At 38.7% G+C, this 23,228-nt stretch overlaps 1 protein-coding gene across 5 annotated transcripts in view; it reads right to left on the minus strand.

Annotated features, from left to right (window-relative positions):
• Window positions 1–9,216: 9,216 nt before the first annotated feature.
• Window positions 9,217–23,228, minus strand: part of dnaaf11 (dynein axonemal assembly factor 11) — a 56,245-nt gene continuing 42,233 nt past the window's right edge. For all 5 annotated transcript variants that reach the window (XM_041992461.1, XM_041992460.1, XM_041992459.1 and 2 more), the window contains one exon: window positions 9,217–10,020. In XM_041992461.1, the coding sequence (XP_041848395.1) occupies window positions 9,831–10,020 (190 nt within the window). In that variant the 3' untranslated portion in view covers window positions 9,217–9,830. The remainder of the gene's footprint in view (window positions 10,021–23,228) is intronic.

Raw genomic sequence — 23,228 nt, forward strand, 5'->3', positions numbered from 1 at the left:
ATGTTAATGTTGACCTAATGTAACACTGAAATGTTCTTGTGCTATTTAGAATAGAATAGAATAGAAATACTTTATTAATCCTTTTGGAGAGTCCTCAGGGAAATTTGGCTAAATTTGAAGTTGTGTATGACTTGGGTTTGTCTTCTGCCCCCTGGTGGATAACTTTTGCACTACAATAATTCTATCTCCATCTCCACTTTATTAATATAGCACTTTAAAAACAACACAGCTGACCAAAATGCCAAAGACCAAATGCCCCAATTTCCTTTATACAATCAAGTAATGGTTTTGTTGAAGATGCACTTTTTTCAGGGGGAAATAAATGTGGCTGTCATCAGCATAAAAGTGAAAGGACATGCAGAGACAAAGAACTCTTCCAAGAGAGAGCAAGTAAAGAGAAAAAAACAGAGATCCAAGAATGGAGCCCTGAGTAACTCCACACAAGGAGCAGAAGAGGACCCTGCAGCGCCAAACTGGACACTAAAACTCCGCAAGGTTAAATACGATCTCAGCCATTGTAAAGCTCCACCCCGAATGCCAACCCAGTTGTCCGGGGGAGACAAAAAGATCTGATGGTCCACTGTGTGTAACATCACATGATAACAAACAGCACATATATGCAAATTAATTAGGGATTTTTTTTTTTTTTTACATTCTGTTAAATGGTCAAATAAAGACTTCATATTTAAAAATGTTTAATTTCCAGCACATTATTTCTTGGTTTGGGTTAATATTTAAAATACATTACAGTCATTTAGCTGATGCTTTTATACAAAGCTACTTACAGTTGTTTGCCTAAGGACTAAACTAGAAGGTGTCATTCATCCCCTGGAGGAATCGTACTCTGGCATGCTCTACCAACTGAGCTATCCAGCCATAATAGTGTTAAATATAAAGGAGCATATCTGACTAAAGGAGTTTAATGAGGAGAATTTAGCAGTTTTAAAGCAGCTTCCAGCTTCCTTCCTTTTATATGTTTAGTAATAAACTGCTTCCAACTGGTTTCCTGTGGTGGTGTTGCTGCAAAGTGAAGTACCCATCGCAGCTCTGCATCTGTCCTCCCAGACCAGCAGAGATGTCCAGAGAGATGGAAGGAGGGAGGGTTACCATGAGGAGAAGGATTTAATAATTCATCCCAGAAAGGGAAGAAGGGTTGAGGACAGAGAGACCAACGGAACGATAAAAAAGAAGCAAAGTCCACTCATGAAACAAAATATCACCAGATTTCCTTCCTATGATTCCTTTAAGTGTCCATTTGCTGAGTGGCAGCCAAACATTGAGTGTGAAATTTCCCCCCCAGCAGGGATCCAGTCTCCACCGTTTCTAGACTCTGCATGCAGCTTTGTGGCATCTTCTTTGCAGGGTTGGTGCTGTGTTAATTAAACCGAGCCAGAACTACATTCGGTTTAAAGCACCTGCACAGAATGATACTGACACCAGGTCAGAGAGACGTGAGAAGCTCCCATCACCCCACTGGGATAGACCGCAGACAAAAGGCCTCGCAGCATTTTATCTGATTCATCACATACAACACACTTCAGAGGTCAAACGTCATGTAAAAAGATCAAGCCTTGTTGACTACACCAGACTTTTTATGCTGAATAAATACGTTTGAGAGGCAGGCAGGATGGAAAACTGGCCAGGTTTGCAGATTGTCTGATAACATGACTGCTGAAATGCTTGAATTATGTGCTGTGCTGAGAAACATTTCATCACTGATGGGAATGATGAGCCAGAAAAACCCATCCAACTCATAAAAAACAAGAGTTTCTTCCTTTAAAGGAGTGCCGGGAAACTTAAGCCACTTTATGGATCACAGTCAGCGCTCGAAGTTTAAAAGCGAGAAATGCTGTAAAGTGATGATGATTGTACAGAGCCAGACAGCAGCTCATGATTACCAGCCTGTCTGCTGTGTGATGGTTTCATTCAGATGGATGTAAGAGGATAAAAGGAGCGCTGGTTCGTTTTCCCAGGGGGAAACCTTACTGTTGCCTCCTGACTATGATATTCAAGTAAAAATTGCACATTGGAACAACTGATTCATCAGGATTGGATCAGAGTCCATATAATCCAAGAGAGACTGTTATGTTGCTGTTGCTTGGCAGAAAATAGCTTTTGACACCTCTTAGTTGGATTAAGGAAATAATACTCGCTTGTGATTACATATTAAAACTACATGGTTAAGAGTGAAAAATCATGCTTTCCACTATGTTATGTTAATGGATACCATGTTAACACTTTACATGGAGACTGACTCTTCTTTGAACTTAATTATAATTTATTCCTCGCATGAACAAATAACCCATGGGGACTGACAGTCGTGTTGTAGCAGGTTATTACCAGTTAAAATACACTACTGATACAGTGTGCAGCTGTTGGTTGCTTCAGTTAAATAATAAACAAAACAAACAAAAAAAAACAACAACTGGCCCAGGTGAGACATTTTCACTTGAACCAAATGTCCTGTTTACTAGTATTTATAATGAAACTAAAATGATTAAATTAGCTCATAGTTTAGTAAATCGTGATCATGTAGCTGTAAATAGAGCATCCTGAGTCCTTACAGACATAGATGCATAATGAAGGCATTTGTGTTTGAGCATCTCTGCGTGAACAGTAAATGCTTTTAGAAACTAACTTTTCCATGTCCTGAAGGTTAAGGATGAACTGGAAGTAAAACCAGGACTCCTAACTCAGCTGAAGAAAGCAACATTTCCTTTTCTTGTTCAGAGGCTGCTGATACAACAGGTGTGATGAGCAGCTCCTGGCAGCTCTGAGTAACAGTGGAGATCAGGTCGATCTGACCTGGATTGGCACGATGAGTCGGTGGGACCATCTGCTGTCATGGCAACAGACAAAAATCAATGAAGCAGCGATGGATGGGGACAGATAAGAAAGAAACCTGATCAGCCAGCAGGTATATTCAATCATACAGAAAACAAAACTGAGGTTGTTCTGGCTCTGATTTAATTCAGCGTGAAGCAGGTTTTATGTTTTTCACAAAGACAGAAGAAAGATCTCTATGAAGAGTTCCCCATTTTAAAAAGGTCATTACTCATTGTTAATAAGTCTGCTTCAGCTAACCATGCTATAAAACAAAGTTTAACCATGGTTTAGATCTAACAGATCTCAGACTGACTTCCAAATGAATCTGTAGCTAAAAACTCTTTAGTTACTGAGTAGAACTCCACAGCTGTCAGGTTTGGTTGAATTACCTCCTTCTCAAGCCACTCAGCCCTGGTTACACTTGCAGAAAACGTCATTCAACTATTCAGCAGATAATCCAACACAAACATCTGAGTTGGGAATAAAAAATCAGCTCCCATAAAAGAGTCTTAAACCCACTTTAAAAAGTGATGCTCACTTTCTGTGGCATAACTTTTGCTGTTGCCGACTTCATGTAAATTGTATAAATATAACAATAATAAAAAAAAGTGGCGAGACTCCTGCCACAGCTTTTGTGTTGTTGCTAATTGTGGAGCGCTGTGGTTTTTGTATTGCTGAGTCTTCGAGGCCACTGTACAGAAGACTTGTGTGAAATAGTTCCCAACAGTATTATTAGAAAAGTTTTGTTTGTTGTTGGTTAGAAGTCTCAGAAATTCATATATTTAACATGCTAAATTTGGCTTTATGGGGCCATAACAGGGAGGAAGATATTTGCTTCTGTTCTGGATATAAAGACCAGACAAGTGGTGGGAATGATGCTTACTCCAGACTTCATGAGTATTAGCATAATGTCTTGTAACCGATACTGCATAATGTATCATGGCACACCTTGGGCATTTTGCAGCTTTGACCACCAATCCGGGACCGTCCGGTCAATTTAATACTTTAAATGTCTACAGGCTTCATCCAATTAAAGAAAAATTAAAAATGAAAACTGAAGCAATAATTTCAAGAGGTAAATGTCACAAATCCTTTGAGAAGCAGATCCATTTTCTATACACCTCTATATGACCATAGGTGTCAACCCCTTGCTGGTCATGTGTTGAAATGCAGGTTGAAGACATTTCCTCATTGGCTTCATGTTTGACACGGAGAGCTACATCTACCTCCATCTGTATGAATCACCCCACTGATCCCTCACCATCAGCTCCCTGTATAATGAACAGTTTGCTCATTACAGAGCAGTGAAATGAGTTTTATACACTCATCATCATCATCTCACATCATCACTGACAGCACAGTCAACAGATATTAGATTTGAGACCTCAGGAGGAGGCGGAGATTAGTGATTGGTTCAGGATAATGAAAAACCAGCCTGTTAAAACTCCATCTGCGTCACACACTGCAGCTTTGTCAGGATTTCCTGATATAAAGCTGCATTTTAACCAAATAAACATCCTTTCCTAACCATAACTAAGTAGATGGAGCGCCTAAACCTAAGTGAAAATCAAAGTGCTTCGGACTCGGGTTTCATATTGAAAGTTTCCTGTGACTTTCCACCTCCTCCAGCCTGCTTATGGTTAATGGTATGTCATATACCATTAACACTCCAGAGTGATGAATTGTGTCGGCCTCTAACACAACCAGCAGTGTTAATGATGGCAAAAGGCACCTTGTATCCACAGTCAGTGTTTCCATCAAGCGGCAGGGACTCTGCAGATACGTTTTATTCATACTTCAGTCTGTGTCCTCCATGATGTACATATCCATGAATTCACATGTAATTGGTCTAAAGTTTTTCTGTTCTTTTAGCAAACCTTAATTATTTCTCTCTAGGCTTAACAACTCGTAATTGGAGTTTTTTGTGTCTTTATGTGCAATGAACAATGGACCTGGTTATTTAATATTTAACGTGAAACTTTTTCGGTGGCAGGACTGTGGACTTACTGGTGTCCAAGTCTTTAAATGTGATGTATACATTTTTGTACTCTCTCAGCACCACAATCAGCTGGTTATCAAGTGTAATAAGGAAACTAGTTCTCCCTCACAGTTTAAACAAATCCTGGAGGAAATCCTGGTGTAAAGTTTACACACCAGACACATATTCAGCCTGTTGTTCTGTGAGCTGGTTTGCAGTTTAATTACACGCTTTTCCAGATTAAATGTTTTTTTCTTGGTCTTGGATTTTGTTAAATAAATTCATAAATAATTGCCACTTATTCAATGTGAAATATACATGTTTTATTTTCCTCTTTATGACACATTGTATGAGTGATTCTTTTACTTTTACTCTGGAGTAAAAGTAAAATTACTGTAAAAATACTGTAGCCTATGTATTCTTATTTCTAATACATTTTAAACCTTTAACTTTGGTTTGTAAAGGGGTTTTCTTTTTAACTTTATTTTAGGGAAGCCTGGAACTTTGTAAATTTGTGGTATGTGCTATTTTCATTTATACTTCACCAGCAACACATATTTTTAGCTTCTATAGCCTCATTTCTTTTTATAACTGAATTCATGTTATTATTAATCAATACAATTCATATTTACTGAATAAAATATCTTAATGACGTGTCCTGAAATTATAACAGTAATATGTAACTGTTTGCTTACATCTACTATAATTTATATGGATTGTGTGAATGATAATTTCACCATATTTTTGAGCATTATTTATTTTATTCTGCTCTCATGTGTTAAGTTGTTTGTTCTGTCATTTATGTTCTTAAATCTTTTACTACCACTGAATGCTAATTGGCCCAGTTTGGGAGTTTTTGGATGCTTTATATGAAAGTTTTTCTAAATGTGATCATCAAATAAATTAATTGATCATCAGCATATAAATGTGCTGAAAAACGAAGAAGGGGTCGGCTTAAATAATAATAATATTCGTACTTCGTCAGACAGGATAGGAATTTATTTTTTTCTATTTTGAATTGCTATGTGATTTTTGTTAAAAAGAATGAAAGATATCCAACATAAAACACTATGAATTATTGGACAAAGGTGATTTATGGCAAACATTTCTGTCACACAGAGGACAAATTGTTCCTCTTCAACGTCCACAGCAGTCGGCTTCACACAGAGGAAAATGAAGGCTGGTGAACCCGTCCACTGAAACCACTCAGAGCCATTAAACCACACTGGTGCAATGGCCCCAGAGTGATAATAAATAGGAGTTTAATGACTTGTTAAATATTGCTAATGACGCTTTTCCCGTTGATTGCAGCCAACTCTAATCACAAATTGGGCCTTGTGGGTATGCAGTATTTCAACCAGCAGCAGCGGTGCTGCTTCATGTCGACACAAAAGACAGTCTGCTCTGCATGGCCTCGTGTCACATCTTTCTTCATCAATAATGGATGAAGCGGACCACTGATCGCTGTCTGCTGTCAGTTCACTGCTCACATCCGAGTCAAAGTCCTAAAAATGTTCTCCAATAAATCTGGAAAAAAGTTCTGATCCGTCACATTTCAGTGGCATGAAACAAGTTTCATTAACCAGCCGACGTTAACTGAAAATCCCACGACTCCAATGCAGATCTTTTTAAAACACGTTTTTCTGGAAAAGATGGAACATTTCTGAACTTTCTGAGTTTCTGTAACTTACAAAAAATTCCAAAACAAGATTACTTTATAATATATCTACTGCAGATTTTATCCAGTAATGACAAAGTCTGAGATTTATAACGTAGACAAAGACCATAAATACCAAGAAATCTGTTTTAGTCAGACAGATGAACTTAAAATTTTAACCCCTTAATGCCTGAATTTATTTACAATTATTTAAAATACAGGAAAGAAAATCAGGAACACATAGACAAAAAAAGACTAAAAAATACAATTAATACTAAATTAATAGATAAAAAACAAAGACACTAATAATAAATTAATAATGTAAAACAAATGCATACATAAGAGTGAGTAAAAGCAAATAGATATAAATAAATTAAGGCCAGAAGGGGTTTGTTACAAATTTGTGACATGAGGCCTTAAGGGGTTAATAACTAAAAACATAAATGAACATTTTTAATTCCTGAGTAGATCCTGCCTCACACATTATTTCTTCATTACTTGTATGTTTTTTTAGAAATATAAATGACCCCCCACAAAAAAAACAAATCTTAAAGTTTGTATGAATTTTAAAACTATAAATTTGTGGAATTATAAGTTTGTCTTTGATTCATTCCCCAACACCTCCTTAATTTTTATTATTCTGAATAAATGAAAGCACATTTTACCAGAGGCAGTTTCTCCTTTAAACCTAAACACAGCAGTTACAAAATCCCAGATGTTGGCAGTGAAAGTAAAAAATACACGATATTAAATGCAGTTGAATGCATCTTTATATTTCCTGACAGCATACAGAACACTGTACAACCACCTCTGAATCTCTGGGATGGCGAGAGTCCAAATATAGAAAAGTTGATGATGAGGGAACAGTGATGCTGAAGTGACACTCTGAGCTGCAAGGAGGAAGAGGAGGAAGAAGAGGAGGGGGAGTCATGACCTTTGAACTTTTTGAAATGACAACTCAAAGGAAAGTGAAGACCCAGGAGACTACAGTGGACATTCAAAGTGAGATGAACTGGCTTAAAATGTCTTTGGACAGATCAAGAAGAAGAGCCTCCATGATGGAAGTCAAGCAGAGAACCAGAGTCTGAGGTTGTGGGAGGATGATGGGAGGAACAAGCCGCCGGCAAAACACAAAACCTGGGCTGTTGATTTGGATTTCCTTTAGTAACTAAATTCTATTACACCTGATCATCACCTTCACTTACATCACACACAACTTAACAACACTTTATCCAGGAACGTAGAGGCAGGGTGGCAAACATGGCTGCTTCCTGTAGATGTGGAGTCCAGAGGGTTCCCAGCTCAGTCTGTGTGAACAATGCTCACTCCAGTTGGACTAACTGGGAAGGACAGGAAGTCAGCCATGTGCAGGACTGGGGAAGCAGCAGAAAGAGCCTCTTGTTGACTCTGGCATAAAAGAAAGCGAAGGACTGGTGCTGATGGGAAGTGGCTTGGCCTCAACTGCCAACTCACCCACTGGAGGAGGTCACAGTTAAGGCTTGAAACACCTGGTGAAATTGGGAACCGTCTGAAGACATCAGCTCTAGTCCAAAGTCGGTACAAGAACAACAACTGTATTCCTCGGATGCATTTAATTAATTCTTATACCCTCCTTGGGCATTTTTGTTCATTTTTTTCAACTTTTTATTTCGGTCATTTAGGGGAGTGGTAGCTTAGTAATTGCAGAGGTGGGCTTGGGTCTGGAGAACCTGGGTTCAAGTATCTGTCATGCCAACTGAGGTGAACCACTGTCAGCCCTTGTGTTGAAACCAGTGCCATGAATTTTTACTTTTTATCATTTTTAACTTCTTTTAGACAAACCCAGTGTCACGTGTCTTCTATCACATGTCGTTTATACTCTGTTGATGCATTTTCCACCTGCTGTTGAACTTCATGGCCAAAAATGTCCACACACAAAAAAAACTTTAATACAATCATCAATATTTTTTCTGCTTTTTGATTAGAACATGCCCAGAGGAAGTATCTGATGGTACATAGAAAATACAAATGTGATCAAATCAATTTTCAGCTAATCTTTGACAAACCCAAGACTCCAGTCACCACCAAAGTCCCATTCTCACATTTATTATGTAGAAAAAAAAAATTTGTGATTCTTTTAAACAAATATTTTAAATCTTTAAAATGATATTTAAAGGTTTAAAATTCTAACAATTGCAGATTTTTTTAGTCTGAAGTTATTTCAGTGATTTATATATATATATATATATATATATATATATACACATAAACTATAGATTTATAAAGATTTCATAGCAGTTTTTTGTGTGGACATTTTTGGCCAAAAGGTCACCAGAGGGTAGTAAACTTGAGGAGGGCACAATGGTTAACAAGCTGTCCAACACAACAGTAATTACCATTAAATTAGATGTACAAACAACTCAAATCTGTCGTAGGTGTAAAGATTTCAGCTTTTGTTAATGTAATGTGTTTTTTCTCTTTTTTCCATGAAAAAACCTTTCAGTTCCACGTCTATACTCCAGAACACTGTAGTTTATATTCATGGGACATTACTTCTGCCTCAGTAGTCCTGCGTTACTTGACGTGGTGGTCAAGCTCACTGTAGACCAGAGTTTATGTGCTAAATGTCTGTGTGTTGTTTAGGGTTGTTCCTTTTATTCAAGTTGTGAAACAAATGGAGGTTACTTTATAAATAACTTCAGGGTTCGTCATGAAGTTGAATACCTTAAAAAAGGGAGAGCAAGCCAAAGATTTTACAAAAAGACGTTGACAAAAATGGTGTATAAACCTTTTATTGATATTCAGAAAGAGTGGAGTCAGACTCTGCAGTGGTCTCTTGGTCTCTTCTGATTAAAAATGATAGGATATAGCTTTTTGGACTAGTAAGATGAGCTACTTTACTTCTGAAATTCTGAGGTATGCAGAAACAAATCTGACTTTTCAAACTTGCTAAATGTGCCATTTATTAAATCTTTAAGTAAAACCAGATTTAATGTCAGGTCCGGGGAGAGGTGTGTTGTTTTTGCAGAGATGTATTTTTAATGTCAAACAGGCTAATAGAAGATGAGAGGAACCATGTCATCAGAGCTTAGACTGAAATGAACTCTGTTCCACTGTTACATGAAGTTCTCCAGGTTTTCACAAGTTTTGGATTTTCCTTCCAGAGATATGTTAAAACTTCCTGGAAACTAAACTAAATACTGTAATATGTCTGTAAATTATGTGAAATTTTCTAAACCTCCAAGTAATTTTAAAAGCCTTCTTTTAACAGTATTAATGTGAAAACTTTAGTTATGAGCTCCTGTTCTCATTGGTTTGTGTGCAGTAGAAGGTTCGATAAGAAACATTAAGTTATCGGCAGTTTGTTGCACGTAAAAACACTCAGATGGATCATATGAGTGGGGGGACCTCGGGGTTGTCCACAAACCCTTCAGAGGGGGCACCTGTGGCAGCAGGTGGACCCACTTTGGATGTCTCCAGTGGACCTGACCTGGTGCTCTCCCGCGACACAATGTTGGCTAAGTCGATGGATGTGTGTTTGCTGGGATCGACATCCAGCCACTCAGGAACTCGATTCTTCCTGTTTAGTGGAGACAGAGAATGAAAGAGATCAGAATTGAGCTGAGGAGCATTTAAGCCACACTTAAACTTGGGGGGGAGAGAAGGGAAAGGATTTTAGGGGCCCAGAAGGGCCCTCAATACAATTGTAATACTACCAAAATATCTAACACTCAATGATAAACTTACAATCATGCAAACATTGTAGGTACAATGCAATGGTATCATTAAGTTTCTTTGTTTTGGAAACATTTCTGAACACCCAGCCCCCCTCTATATTTTATTTTATTCCTTTTAATGGTTCAGTCCACCTGCTCCATCAGCTGCAGATGGCAGGATGCCTCAAAAATAAAAAAAAAAGTTAAAAAAGAAAATAAAAGCTGACACTGGAGAGAGAGCAGAGGGGTGGACAGTACGTCACCCAGTTCTTTCAGAGGCGAGGTGGGTCAGTTAGTTACAGTTAGTTCGTCTGATGGAAAGTATAAGCTAGCTCACTTTGCTCCCATATTACAGACATGGACAAAATTGTTGGTACCCTTCGGTTAATGAAAGAAAAACTCACAATGTACACAGAAATAACTTGAATCTGACAAAAGTAATAATAAATAAAAATTCTATGAAATTTAACCAATGAAAGTCAAACATTGCTTTTCAGTCATGTTTCAACAGAATTATTTAAAAAACATAAACTCATGAAACAGGCCTGGACAAAAATGATGGTACCCTAGAAAAGATAATGTAACCAAAGGGACGTGTTAATCCAAGGTGTGTCCACTAATTAGCATCACAGGTGTCTACAACCTTGTAATCATTCAGTGGGTCTATATATAGGCTACAGGTAGTCACTGTGCTGTTTGGTAACATGGTGTGTACCACACTCAACATGGACCAGAGGAAGCAAAGGAAAGAGTTGTCTCAGGAGATTAGAAAGAAAATTATAGACAAGCATGTTAAAGGTAAAGGCTATAAGACCATCTCCAAGCAGCTTGATGTTCCTGTGACTACAGCTGCCCATATTATTCAGAAATTTAAGATCCATGGGACTGTAGCCAACCTCCCTGGATGTGGCCGCTGGAGGAAAATTGATGACAAATCAAAGAGACGGATAATACGAATGGTAACAAAAGAACCCAGAAAAACTTCTAAAGAGATTAAAAGTGAACTTCAAGCTCAAGGAACATCAGTGTCCGATCGCACCATTCGTCGTTGTTTGAGCCAAAGTGGACTTAATGGGAGACGACCAAGGAGGAACCATTGTTGAAAACAAATCATAAAAAAGCCAAACTACATGTTGACAAGCTAAAAAGCTCCTGGGAGAATGTCCTATGGACAGATGAGACAAAAATGGAACTTTTTGCCAAGGCACATCAGCTCTATGTTTACAGACGGAAAAATGAAGCATATGAAGAAAAGAACACCGTCCCTACTGTGGAACATGGAGGAGACTCTGTTATGTTCTGGGGCTACTTTGCTGCATCTGGCACAGGGTGTCTTGAATCTGTGCCGGTACAATGAAATCTCAAGACTATCAAGGGAATCTAGAGAGAAATGTGCTGGCCAGTGTCAGAAAGCTTGGTCTCAGTCGCAGGTCATGGGTCTTGCAACAGGACAATGGTCCAAACACAGCTAAAAACACCCAAGAATGGCTAAGAGGAAAACATGGACTATTCTAAAGTGGCTTCTATGAGTCCTGACCTAAATCCTATTAAGCATCTTTGAAAAGAGCTGAAACATGCCGTCTGGAAAAGACACCCTTCAAACCTGAGACAACTGGAGCAGTTTGCTTATGAGGAGTGGGCCAAAATACCTGCTGAGAGGTGCAGAAGCCTCAGTGACAATTACAGGAATCGTTTGATTGCCTCAAAAGGTTGCGCAACAAACTATTAGGTTGAGGGTACCATCATTTTTGTCCAGGAACAGAGCACATTTCTAGTGCAGCAGACTGGGTGACTGCTTTCAATCCAATCAGAGAAATATTTAAATTTTCTAGATATCAGATTTTCTAGATATCAGAAGATTCACTAGCAACAACTATATATCATCATATATGTTTCCCCCACTAATCTATTGCTTCACCTGTGAGTCTACAGATCTGGAGATAAATTAGACTTCATGTGTTGCTACTTGAGGGAGACGATGACGTGGAGGATTGGTAGTCAAATCAGTTTCCTTTGACACTGTTGGTGAAATCACTGAAAGCACCTTTAAGCAAAACAAATAGTGTGAGCCCGCCAGAAATAATGATTGTGATGCTATTACAAATGACATTGGAGATACTATATAATAGAACAGCTGGATAGAACAGAAAGCTGGACTTAAAAGGACTTGATAAGGGATTTTTCCAGCTCCACGTTGGGCTCTTGGTGAAAAAGGCTGAGCAAGGACCTGTGACTGTGAATGGAACTGCAAGAGCTTGACTCAGCAATAGTGTACGTTTACCACTCCTTGATATCTTATTACTCAAAGTTCTACCTTTTAAAATGTGATTATTTAATTTTAAAGATGGCTCTCAGCCATTGTTTGGCTGTAAATCTCCACAGTGGTTTGCTTGTGACCGTATTACACTCAGTTCATATAATACAATATACCATATGAGGTCCTGCGATTTTTTGTTTCTGAGCCTACCTAACTTATTTTACCATTTGCTTCTGATTTTATTTATTTGTTTTTATTTATTATTTGTTGCCTCTTGCTCAGTAATAATGTTCAATGATAATGCTCACAATACTATAAATCATAAACGAGCAGCCATTTTGTTTTTAATGTTTTAGCTGAGATTTGATTTGTTTCTCCACAGATTATAAATGCATTTCATTTTCATGGAAGAGGTTATTTTGTATTTAAGTTTTGTATTTTAAGTAATTGATCTTGAGATAATGAATTGTTTAAGTACTTTAAAAAAAGAGAGATGGGTTTTTAAATATATAGTATCTGTCTTGCAGCAAATAACTAAATCTAAATTAACGTCATTGTATTTTAGTGCTTCCCCTACCAAGTAACCTAACGGCCATATTTTTTTTATTCACAAATATAGGTATGATGGTCAAAATATTATTAAAATAGCTAATTTATGTATTACAGTATCAAAATTTTCAGAGGGGGGGCCCACTTCAGTTTCTTTTCATGGGGCCCCTGCACAGGAACAAGTAAAGTAGTCCTAGTAATAAGTAAAGTAGTCCTAGGAATAAGTAAAGTAGTCCTAGTAATAAGTAAAGTAGTCCTAGGAAGGAGTAAAACTTGTCACTATAAAACCTCCCTCATCTCCATGGAAACTAGCAGGACCTCGTGATTCATGCCAAAGGCAGAGTCACAGGAGAACACATTAGCAGAGGTTTTAGAGCTGGAATCAAACTCTTCACCACAAAACAGCAAAAGTAAGACATAATTTCTGATTCTGGCTGCTAGCTCCAGAGTTTCTGTCCCACCATGATGAGACAGATGTCGTCATAATCAGCAGAGGCTCTGCTTTCATATGACCGCTTGTTTCTGTGGTTTGCTTGAAGTGGAGAAATTTGTAGAAGCTCTAAAGTGGACAGTGCTGTTCTCATGTTTTTTTTTACATTCCCATATAATTGCTTGGGGTTTGAACTGTTTTTAGTTTGGATGCCTGTGCTTGGTAGAGTCTTTTAGCTGGATTTCTCCCTGTCATGTTGCTATGCTACATGTTAGCATTGCTGCTTGCTAGTGTTTGCTGTCCAGAATGGATGTCATGCTACCCCCGGTACAGAAAAGTCTTGTCAAGAAGAGGTTAATGGTTGCACGCAGTTTTATTTATTTTGATATAATGGTCAGTGAAGTTCTGAAGAACTGAAGTAAAAGGCTGAACAGAGACTCTGCTGAAGAAAGTAGGTGTAATTTGCTTTGCTGAAGTTGATTCATAGACATCAAAGTCTGACACAGATGTGATACAATGTGCAGTTAAAACCTCCGTATATAATATGCTGCAGTTAAGGTGTTTTATTACACAAAGCCTTATTTATAAATACATGCTGCTTCACTGCAGAACAAAACTAATTACCTCATGTCACAGACAGGAGGTTTAATATTTCTGGATGACAAATCACAGAGAGCCTCTGTGACCATCTGATGAAAATCTTTAGTGGAAAAAAGCTGAACACTGCCTGTGTTAAACACTTTGATACAAACTGAATCGATAACCACTGATTCCTGATCACCTATAGGAGGGTTTGGGGATTTATTTTAGTTATTTTTTGCACTTTTCAGATAAATCATGTTTGCCAGTTCAAACACTGCAGAGTAGAATTACTGAACAATATGCTGCATATTTGATCTCTTTCCCTCTGCTGCTGACGACATCATGGAGCAAAGTGATACTAGAGATGCTCTACGCTTCCACGAGTTTACAGGTAGTTTTACCAGGCTGCTTTCCTATTTCTGACAAAAGTATAAAAATAATACTGTATGTGAATGAGAGCAGCTTTACTGGCTGCTGTATTAATATACCAGTGAAACTCAAAAATTAGAATATCGCACAAAACTTAATTTATTTCAGTAATTCAACTTAAAAAGGTGAACTAATATAATATTTAGACTCATGGAAAGTGAAATATTTCTGCCTTGACTTCCTGTTGTCTTTCTATCATCTCCAACCAGTCTGCCCATTCTCCTCTGACCTCTGACATCAACAAGACATTCTGGTCCAGATAACTGCTGCTCACTGGATATTTTCTCTTCTTCAGACCATCTCTGTAAACCCTGGAGATGGTTGTGTGTGAAAATGATTTGGGGGGGGCTCATTTATAAAACTGCGCGTAGCAAATGTTACACACCCTTGGGTCCAGGGGTGAAAAAATATATTAACATAAAGATAGGAGACTGGATATTAAAAGTCCACACTTTATTGACTCACAACGTACAACTCTGATAAACTGAAACCCGTAAAACACGTAAGCACAAGAAATAATCTACATCAAAAGTACCAAAAGGATTAACTGAAACCCCACCAAAACGGGTAGTCAAAACAAAAGAAACGATTAACTCAAATTGTGCAGATATTCACAATAAAACACAAAGATAAGCCGTACAAACTCAGGTAAGCTTAAAACTTTACACAACCCAAATCTCAAAGCCATGCAGAAAGTCTCTCCCAATCTGGCGAACTGTGTACCGCTTGTACACAGCTGCCCCGAATGAGGGCAATCCTCTGTATATATAGACAGTCGTGCTTAATGATTGGGCTCCCCATCTGGAACTTGGAGAGCAGTCGACCACTCCAAACAGAGGAAGGAAAAGTCCACAAGATGAATCATCAGCCAATCACCGCGAAGGGCTGGCACAGTCCCCTTTGAATATGTTGACTACAGGCCACCAATCCTGGGGCTGTAACACAAAGATGAGTATAGGTGCCATATGTAGGTATGTAGGCAGGGAAAAAGGGAAATGTGGTGCACAAAAACTTCCAGATTTATAAAAGCATGCACAAACACTTCCAACGTCTATAAATCAGAATTAACACTAAAGTTAACTGTTTAATGCCTGATTTTTTTATTTTCGACCAGATAAAAAAATCTCAGATTTAAAAAATCGTTATGTGTGTACCAGGCTTTATTTGGATATTCCAAGTGCATAAAACTGCTTAAGTATTTGCTGACATGATTTCCAAAGACAAGGTAGCAGCAGTTCCCTGTTGCTAAAATTCATAAGTAAACATAGTCATTTAATTTGGAATTGTTAATATAGTCTCATGAAATCTTTATCTGCAAGTAACCAGATGGAGTAAAATGCATTCCCTTAATTGCCTGAACCCAAATAAAAATTGGCAGAGATATATGGGCTGCCGTGTAATTCATTATTGCAATAGCACTGGTATATCATGATCTGCACTGCCAATTAAGCCTCTTCAGGTTCCCGTTGTAGGCTATCAGTCTATAAAGAAGCAACCATGGGCAAGAAAATGAATGAAATGTGCTGATTTTCCAGGAAGAGTGTGGCTATTATAATTAAATCTCTGCACAGCAGCTAACAATAAACAGCCGGTGGACGCAGGAGAAGAAGCTCTTCGTTGCTCTGTGGACTCTGCAGCTAGTTTATTGAGAGGGGAATAAAGCTGCCAGAGGACACACTGTACAGTAAGAACCTGCCGCTTTCAGTCGCGTTTTAATTCGCTGCAGGAAAATTACCTGCTCCAGCTGAGACACGGGCAAGTAAATTGGATAATTTTCCTGCTGATAGAGAAAGCCGGCATCTGTTTTTGGAATGAATGTTTAATAAATGAACACAATGTTCAAAGAGGATTTTAAGTGATACTACAGCTTGTACTACATCAGGTGAAAAGCCTCCCACAGCACAGGACTGTGCTCAGAAATCTGAAACTCTAAGGTCAAAGATATCCGCTCAGCTTCAGAAAAGCTATGGTTATTTGAATATATTATATAAGTTATTTTTGCAGTAGTAGAACAAAGGAAGTTTAGTATGAAAAAGAAAATAAAAATAATTAGAAAAAAAATCATATGAATAATAGTATTAAGCTTATAGTAAAAGTCTAGTCACATGCTTTGGAGTCAGGTGTTTATTCTTCTGACAGTCTGTTAGATGTCGATAACTAAAAACTACAGGACAATGCTGTCTTGTTAGAGCATCTTTGTTAATGTTATTACACTCTGGGCCACTTTATCAGATCCACCTGGTCAACAGGTTGTTAACATAAATATCTAATCAGCCAATCACATGGCAGCAACTCAACACATTTAGTCATGTAGACGTGCTGAAGTTCAAACTGAGCATCAGAATGATGAAGAAAGGGGATTTAAGTGACTTTGAACGTGGCCTAGGACTGGTTATTGGTGGCCTAGTGTTAATTTCGTTAATGAAAACTAAACGAAAATATTTTCATCAAAGCACATTTTTAACCGAACAAAAACTAGACTAGACAAGACTAAAACCCCCGTTAATAAACAATAACTGTAGTTAAATCAGAAAACATTCCAAAATTTCGTGGACTAATAAAGACGAGACGAAAATGCAGTTCATTAAATAAAAACTGGACTAGAATCTGTGGACATTTAAGTTCACGAACAAAGACGAGATGAAAATTAAATTTAAATATGATTTAGTCAAATCCTGTCTCCTCCTCCTCATCCTCGGCTCTTCCGCCACTCACACACACCCCCTTTCAAACCTGCAGCGGGCAGGTGCATCAATATTAATATAAATAAATGCATGTAAACATAAAAATGTCTGCAATTATTTCTGCATAAAATAGGATAGTTATGTTTTAAGTATGAGTTGAAATGGATTGTTAAATGTAGTTTAATAGTAATATACTACCAACAATGTTAAAATATTATCTGCTGACCAAAAAAGTAAAAGGGTAAAATGATTGCCCTGACTAAAGATAGACTAAAATGTTGACTAAAACTAGACAAAGAAAATTATGTTTTCTTGGACTAAAATAAAGACTAAAATACTCGTCTTATAGTCGACTAAATCTTGACTAAATAAAAACGAGATGAGGTTGACTAAACGTGATAAAAATTAATTAGCGCGACTGAAACTGGACTAAAACAGAGACTAAATTTAAAAATGGCTGATAAAATTAACACTTCTTCTGTCAACTAAGAACAGTTAAACTGAGGCTACAATTCACACAAACTCACCAACTCTGGACAATAGAAGATGGAGAAACGTTGCTGGTCTGATGAGTCTCCGTTTCAGCTCCACATCCAGATACTAGGCTCAGAATCTGCTGGAAACATCATGAAAACATGGATCCATCCTGCCTTGGATCAACACTTCAGGCTGTTGGTGGTGTAATGGTGGGGGGATATTTTCTTGGCCCACTTTGGGCCCCTTAGTACCAACGTGGCCTGGTTTAACAACCACAGCCTACCTGAGTATTGTTGCTGACCATGTCCATCCCTTTATGACCACAGTGGAGCATCTTCTGATGCTACTTCCAGCAGGATAATGCACCATGTCATAAAGCTCCGATCATCTCCACCTGCTTTCTAGAACATGACGATGAGTTCACTGGACTCCAACGGCCTCCACAGCCACCAGATTCTCATCACGGATGCAGTCGACAAATCTGCAGCAACTGAGTGATGCTGTCATGTCAATATGGAGGAAAACCTCAGAGGAATGTTTCCATCACCTTGTCACCAAGAATTAAAAAGTGGGTCCAACCCGCTACTAGACAGTGGATTTGATAAGTTCAGCAAAAGCAAAAATCACGTCTGTTGACTCAGTCTTATGATTTTCTTTACTGAGTTGTGAGTCACTGCTTTCAACAGTATCCCAGTACAACAGAAAATCACAGCTGAAAGCTTGTTTCATTTCCATTCCTCACAGTGAGTTCTAACGTATTATTTGGGTGGCCAAATGATGTGAAAACTCAGTGGGTCTCAATAACACAATCATGTTGTGCACATTACATGTAATTATATGTTGCCTGACTGTTGGTGCAAGGCACTTGAGATGAATATGGTCATCTCCAACTTGACCACTTGATGTTAGTAACTATCCTACTGATCATTCATCTTCACTTATTACTCAGTGCAGGTCCAAAAGCACCAGACCTTCAGCTGTAAACCACCTAAAATCCACAAAATTACAGAATTTTCTTCCAGAACCTGATTTTCTCAAATAAAACTAAAGTAATTTTGGTTTGTAGAAGCACAGCTTAAAAACATCACCCCAGAAAAGTTTCCATTATCTCTCAGAGAAAAAAAATTAGATAACTAGTGAAAGTATTGTGAATAGCTGCAGAAGTCCAACTATGACTGAGCTCCGGCAGTGATATCAGTCTCACTTTGGTAATGGGGATGTAATCGAGTTGCCACCGGCTGCTTTGACAACATCAGCTGGTTCTGTTCAGTGTCTGCGGACTCTGATCAAGGATTGTGTTTGGAAGTGGAAGTGAGGTGATGTCACAGGTCTGATCTTAATCCCATCATCTGGATTTCAGATAAGAACCAGACGAAACAAGTCATGTGGAGATGGTTGATGTCATGTTCTGCCTGTCTGGATGGAGGGTTTGATGTGGAGATACTGAGCTACTTCCTGATGAGTCAAAAGCAAAGATAAAAATATGATTTAAGGTTCTGCGCACATTAAGAAGCTTGAATGAGCAGCAAATTGTGAAATGGTAATAAAGATAATACTATTCATGGTTGAAATATCCAGAATAGCTTATTTAACCATAAAATTTCAGTTTTAACAGTGAATACAGTAAACATGGACAAACAAGGAATTTCTCCCAGTTTAGGAAGCAAGCCTGAGCTGGACGCCCGTGATCTCTGATCCCATAAAGATTCATCATCCATCAACAGCTGACAGAACCACATGAACAAGGAAACCTTTGTGGAAACCTTTGTCAAGCTCTACAATACAGTTAGATTCACTAAAAAGAAGCTGCAGGTTAACTTGGTCCAGATTTCAGACACAGCGTTAACTTCTCTGGACTCAGACTCAGAGGCATCTGGGATGGACCATCACACAATGGAAACCTGGATGTGGTGAGACCAATCAGTATTCCAGATCTTGGAATGGATGTTGATAGAACAAACCAGCAACAAGTCCAAAAGCCCGGTTCTGCTATGGTACTGGGTTAAATTAGGGTTCTGTGATAGTATTGGACTGGATCGGGGTTCTGTGATGTATAGGTGGGTCAGGGTTCTGCAATGGTATGGGGTGGGATTGGGGTTCTGTGATGGTACGGAACTAGATCAGGGTTCTGTGATGGTATGGGACTGGATCAGGGTTCTGTGATGGTATGGGACTGGATCAAGGTTCTGTGATGGTATGGGATTGGATCAGGGTTCTGTGATGGTATGGGACTGGATCAAGGTTTTGTGATGGTATGGGACTGGATCAGGGTTATGTGATGGTATGGGATTGGATCAAGGTTCTGTGATGGTATGGGACTGGATCAAGGCTCTGTGATGGTATGGGGTGGGATCGGGGTTCTGTGATGGTATGGGACTAGATCAGGGTTCTGTGATGGTATGGGACTGGATCAAGGTTCTGTGATGGTATGGGACTGGATCAGGGTTCTGTGATGGTATGGGACTGGATCAAGGTTCTGTGATGGTATGGGGTGGGATCGGGGTTCTGTGATGGTATGGGACTAGATCAAGGTTCTGTGATGGTACGGGACTAGATCAGGGTTCTGTGATGGTATGGGACTGGATCAGGGTTCTGTGATGGTATGGGACTGGATCAAGGTTCTGTGATGGTATGGGATTGGATCAAGGTTCTGTGATGGTATGGGACTGGATCAGGGTTCTGTGATGGTATGGGACTGGATCAGGGTTCTGTGATGGTATGGGATTGGATCAAGGTTCTGTGATGGTATGGGACTGGATCAGGGTTCTGTGATGGTATGGGATTGGATCAAGGTTCTGTGATGGTATGGGACTAGATCAAGGTTCTGTGATGGTATGGGATTGGATCAAGGTTCTGTGATGGTATGGGACTGGATCAAGGCTCTGTGATGGTATGGGGTGGGATCGGGGTTCTGTGATGGTATGGGACTAGATCAGGGTTCTGTGATGGTATGGGACTGGATCAAGGTTCTGTGATGGTATGGGACTGGATCAGGGTTCTGTGATGGTATGGGACTGGATCAAGGTTCTATGATGGTATGGGGTGGGATCGGGGTTCTGTGATGGTATGGGACTAGATCAAGGTTCTGTGATGGTACGGGACTAGATCAGGGTTCTGTGATGGTATGGGACTGGATCAGGGTTCTGTGATGGTATGGGACTGGATCAAGGTTCTGTGATGGTATGGGATTGGATCAAGGTTCTGTGATGGTATGGGATTGGATCAGGATTCTGTAATGTATGGGTGGAATCAGGTTTCTGTGGCAGCATGGGGTCAGATCAGTATCGATGTTTACATGTGGAAAATTTCTTCAACTGGTTTACAAAACCTGTGCTGTTTTTCTTATGACGGGAGTTTACATTCATCACGTTTGAACAGAATAAATCATTTTGACATGCACAGAATTGTCCGACTTTGCAGAAAGAGCAGTGGAAAAAACAGCAATTTCTGATGTAAACAAATATTCCTGAGTGTGTGTATTTATTTACGTCTTACCGATCTCAGATTCTCCCCCTTTATAATTTGAAGTTCTTTCAAATCTCAAATTATGTTTTTTTCACAGAGCTTTTCACAAAACAGAGCTGGTGTTTTGCGGTCCGCACATTTTTCCTTTAGCCGTAACATTTTGTTCTTGTGGGGTTTTTTTGTTTTGTTTTTGTTTTGTTTTTTGTTGTTGTTGTTTTGTTTGTGTTCCTTTTTTTATTAAATAACTAAGTAACACAAACAGACAAAAACAAACATGGCAGTGGTGGACGAGATCACGATAATGTACATTCTCAGAAAGAGACGTAAAAAGGGGCAGTGCAGTAGACTGTGGTGGTCTGTGGAGCCTATAAATACATCACCTACTACTTCTTTGTTTCTTTTACTGGAGCTATACTGTGCAACACTGCCCCTGAAGTTTTCTGGTGGTATTGCTCTGTTTGCTGCATCTTGGTACGTTCTGAAAGTGGACTAAAATATGCATTAAATGAATGCAGAAGACAGAAAGAAGACTCAGTTCATATACAGTACCGTTCAAAAGTTTGGGGTCACTTCCCTATTGAATCCCATGGCAAAGTGACCCCAAACTTTTGAACAGTAGTGTATGTATTAAAAGAAAGAGCAAAAAATGAGGCTTAACATGTTTGCATGAAGACCGGGACAAAATAACACCTGAAACTCTTCATCACTTGGTATCTTCAATGCCAAGAACATCTTAAGTGACCAATCTGGTAAGGGGTGTAAAGGCATATGCAGGTTTTTAGTGATGAAGTAGAGTCTACATAGAAGAGGCGACAGGTCTAAATTTAGCTCCACAGTTAATCTTGGTAACAGGTAAACCTCATCGTCAGCATGAGGTTCAGACCAGATTCCTGTTACAGTCTAGGCTAAGATCTAACTGGTCATCATTTCTCACTGGTAATGAAGAGCATTCAGTGCCTTCATAATGAGAGCCAGACTGTGGTAACTGCAGACGGTGCAATATACATGAAGTCATTCGTTGACAAGTCTGCTTGGGTCAAAAGTTAGAGAGTAAAAATGTTTTTTGTAAACCAAGACAAATTGGCCCTGAGGAACCCGATCACTGGGTCTGTCCCTCATAGATGGAGTCCACTCTGACATTATTCCAGTATAAGACCTAGCTGCAGAGAATAATATACACCTAACTTTCTGTGGCTCTTAATAGAGCTCAAAATTTGTACTGAACATAGTTTATGACATAGAGCTTTTCAAACCCCCAAAAAGTAGCTTGAAGTTTGGGGATAATTTAGATTTATATGTTTTGTTGATACTTCACCAGTAGCACCCTCATGACCAACTGTTCTGATTACTGTGCTGATTGTCTCAAATGTGAGAAGAAGCAGCATTTCTGTGTATTATCTTTCTTTTCATATGCTGCTTAGTCACCTGAAGAACTCCGCTCAGACTTTGGGAGACACTGGCAGAGAGCTTTCACTGTTTTAGGGCATTTAATCAATAATATATCAGCAGATTAATTTCAGTCGGGAGAATGAGGAGTCGGATGAAGCCTTTGAGGACACTGTGTTTGGATCTTGGCTATAACTGATGTTGCTGTCACAATTCACAAACAATAACAGTAATGTTTCTTATAGTGAACAGAAGGAAAACTCAGTTTGTGTCTGAGCACAGATCAGAATTTATGCTCTTTAAGCTTTTTAGACCAGTTCAAGGTGTTTACATTTTTCAGTACTTTCAGTAAATAATTTTATCACCACTAGACTTGAAGAAAAAATCATCTAATCATCTAAAAATCTTTTTTCCAGAGCTCAAACATTTAAATGAAAAACAATTAGTTCTGTTAACCAAAAATTGACTGTACTACATTCTTTATATGGAGATTTAGAGTAAGAATAAACAATTTAATGGCATTAAAACTCTGCTTCTGACTCGTTCTAATGCAACAATAATATTCGTTATGTACATTTCTGGAGCCGCCCGAAAACTGAGCACACGCAACTTTTTTTCTTTTATTTTTCCCCAGCATCACTTTCCAGCTGTGTTTTGCTTTATGGTTCCATGTCATCCACTAGCAACTGGATACCAACACACTGGATGTTACGAATGTGCACTGTGGCTGATTCATAATCACAAGATGAAATAACTGGGAAAAGAGAGAAAAGAAGTAATGAGAGGGCAAGAGATAAGAATCAACATCAGACT

This window comes from Melanotaenia boesemani, chromosome 8 (genome assembly GCF_017639745.1).
Source record: "Melanotaenia boesemani isolate fMelBoe1 chromosome 8, fMelBoe1.pri, whole genome shotgun sequence".
NCBI lineage: Eukaryota > Metazoa > Chordata > Actinopteri > Atheriniformes > Melanotaeniidae > Melanotaenia > Melanotaenia boesemani.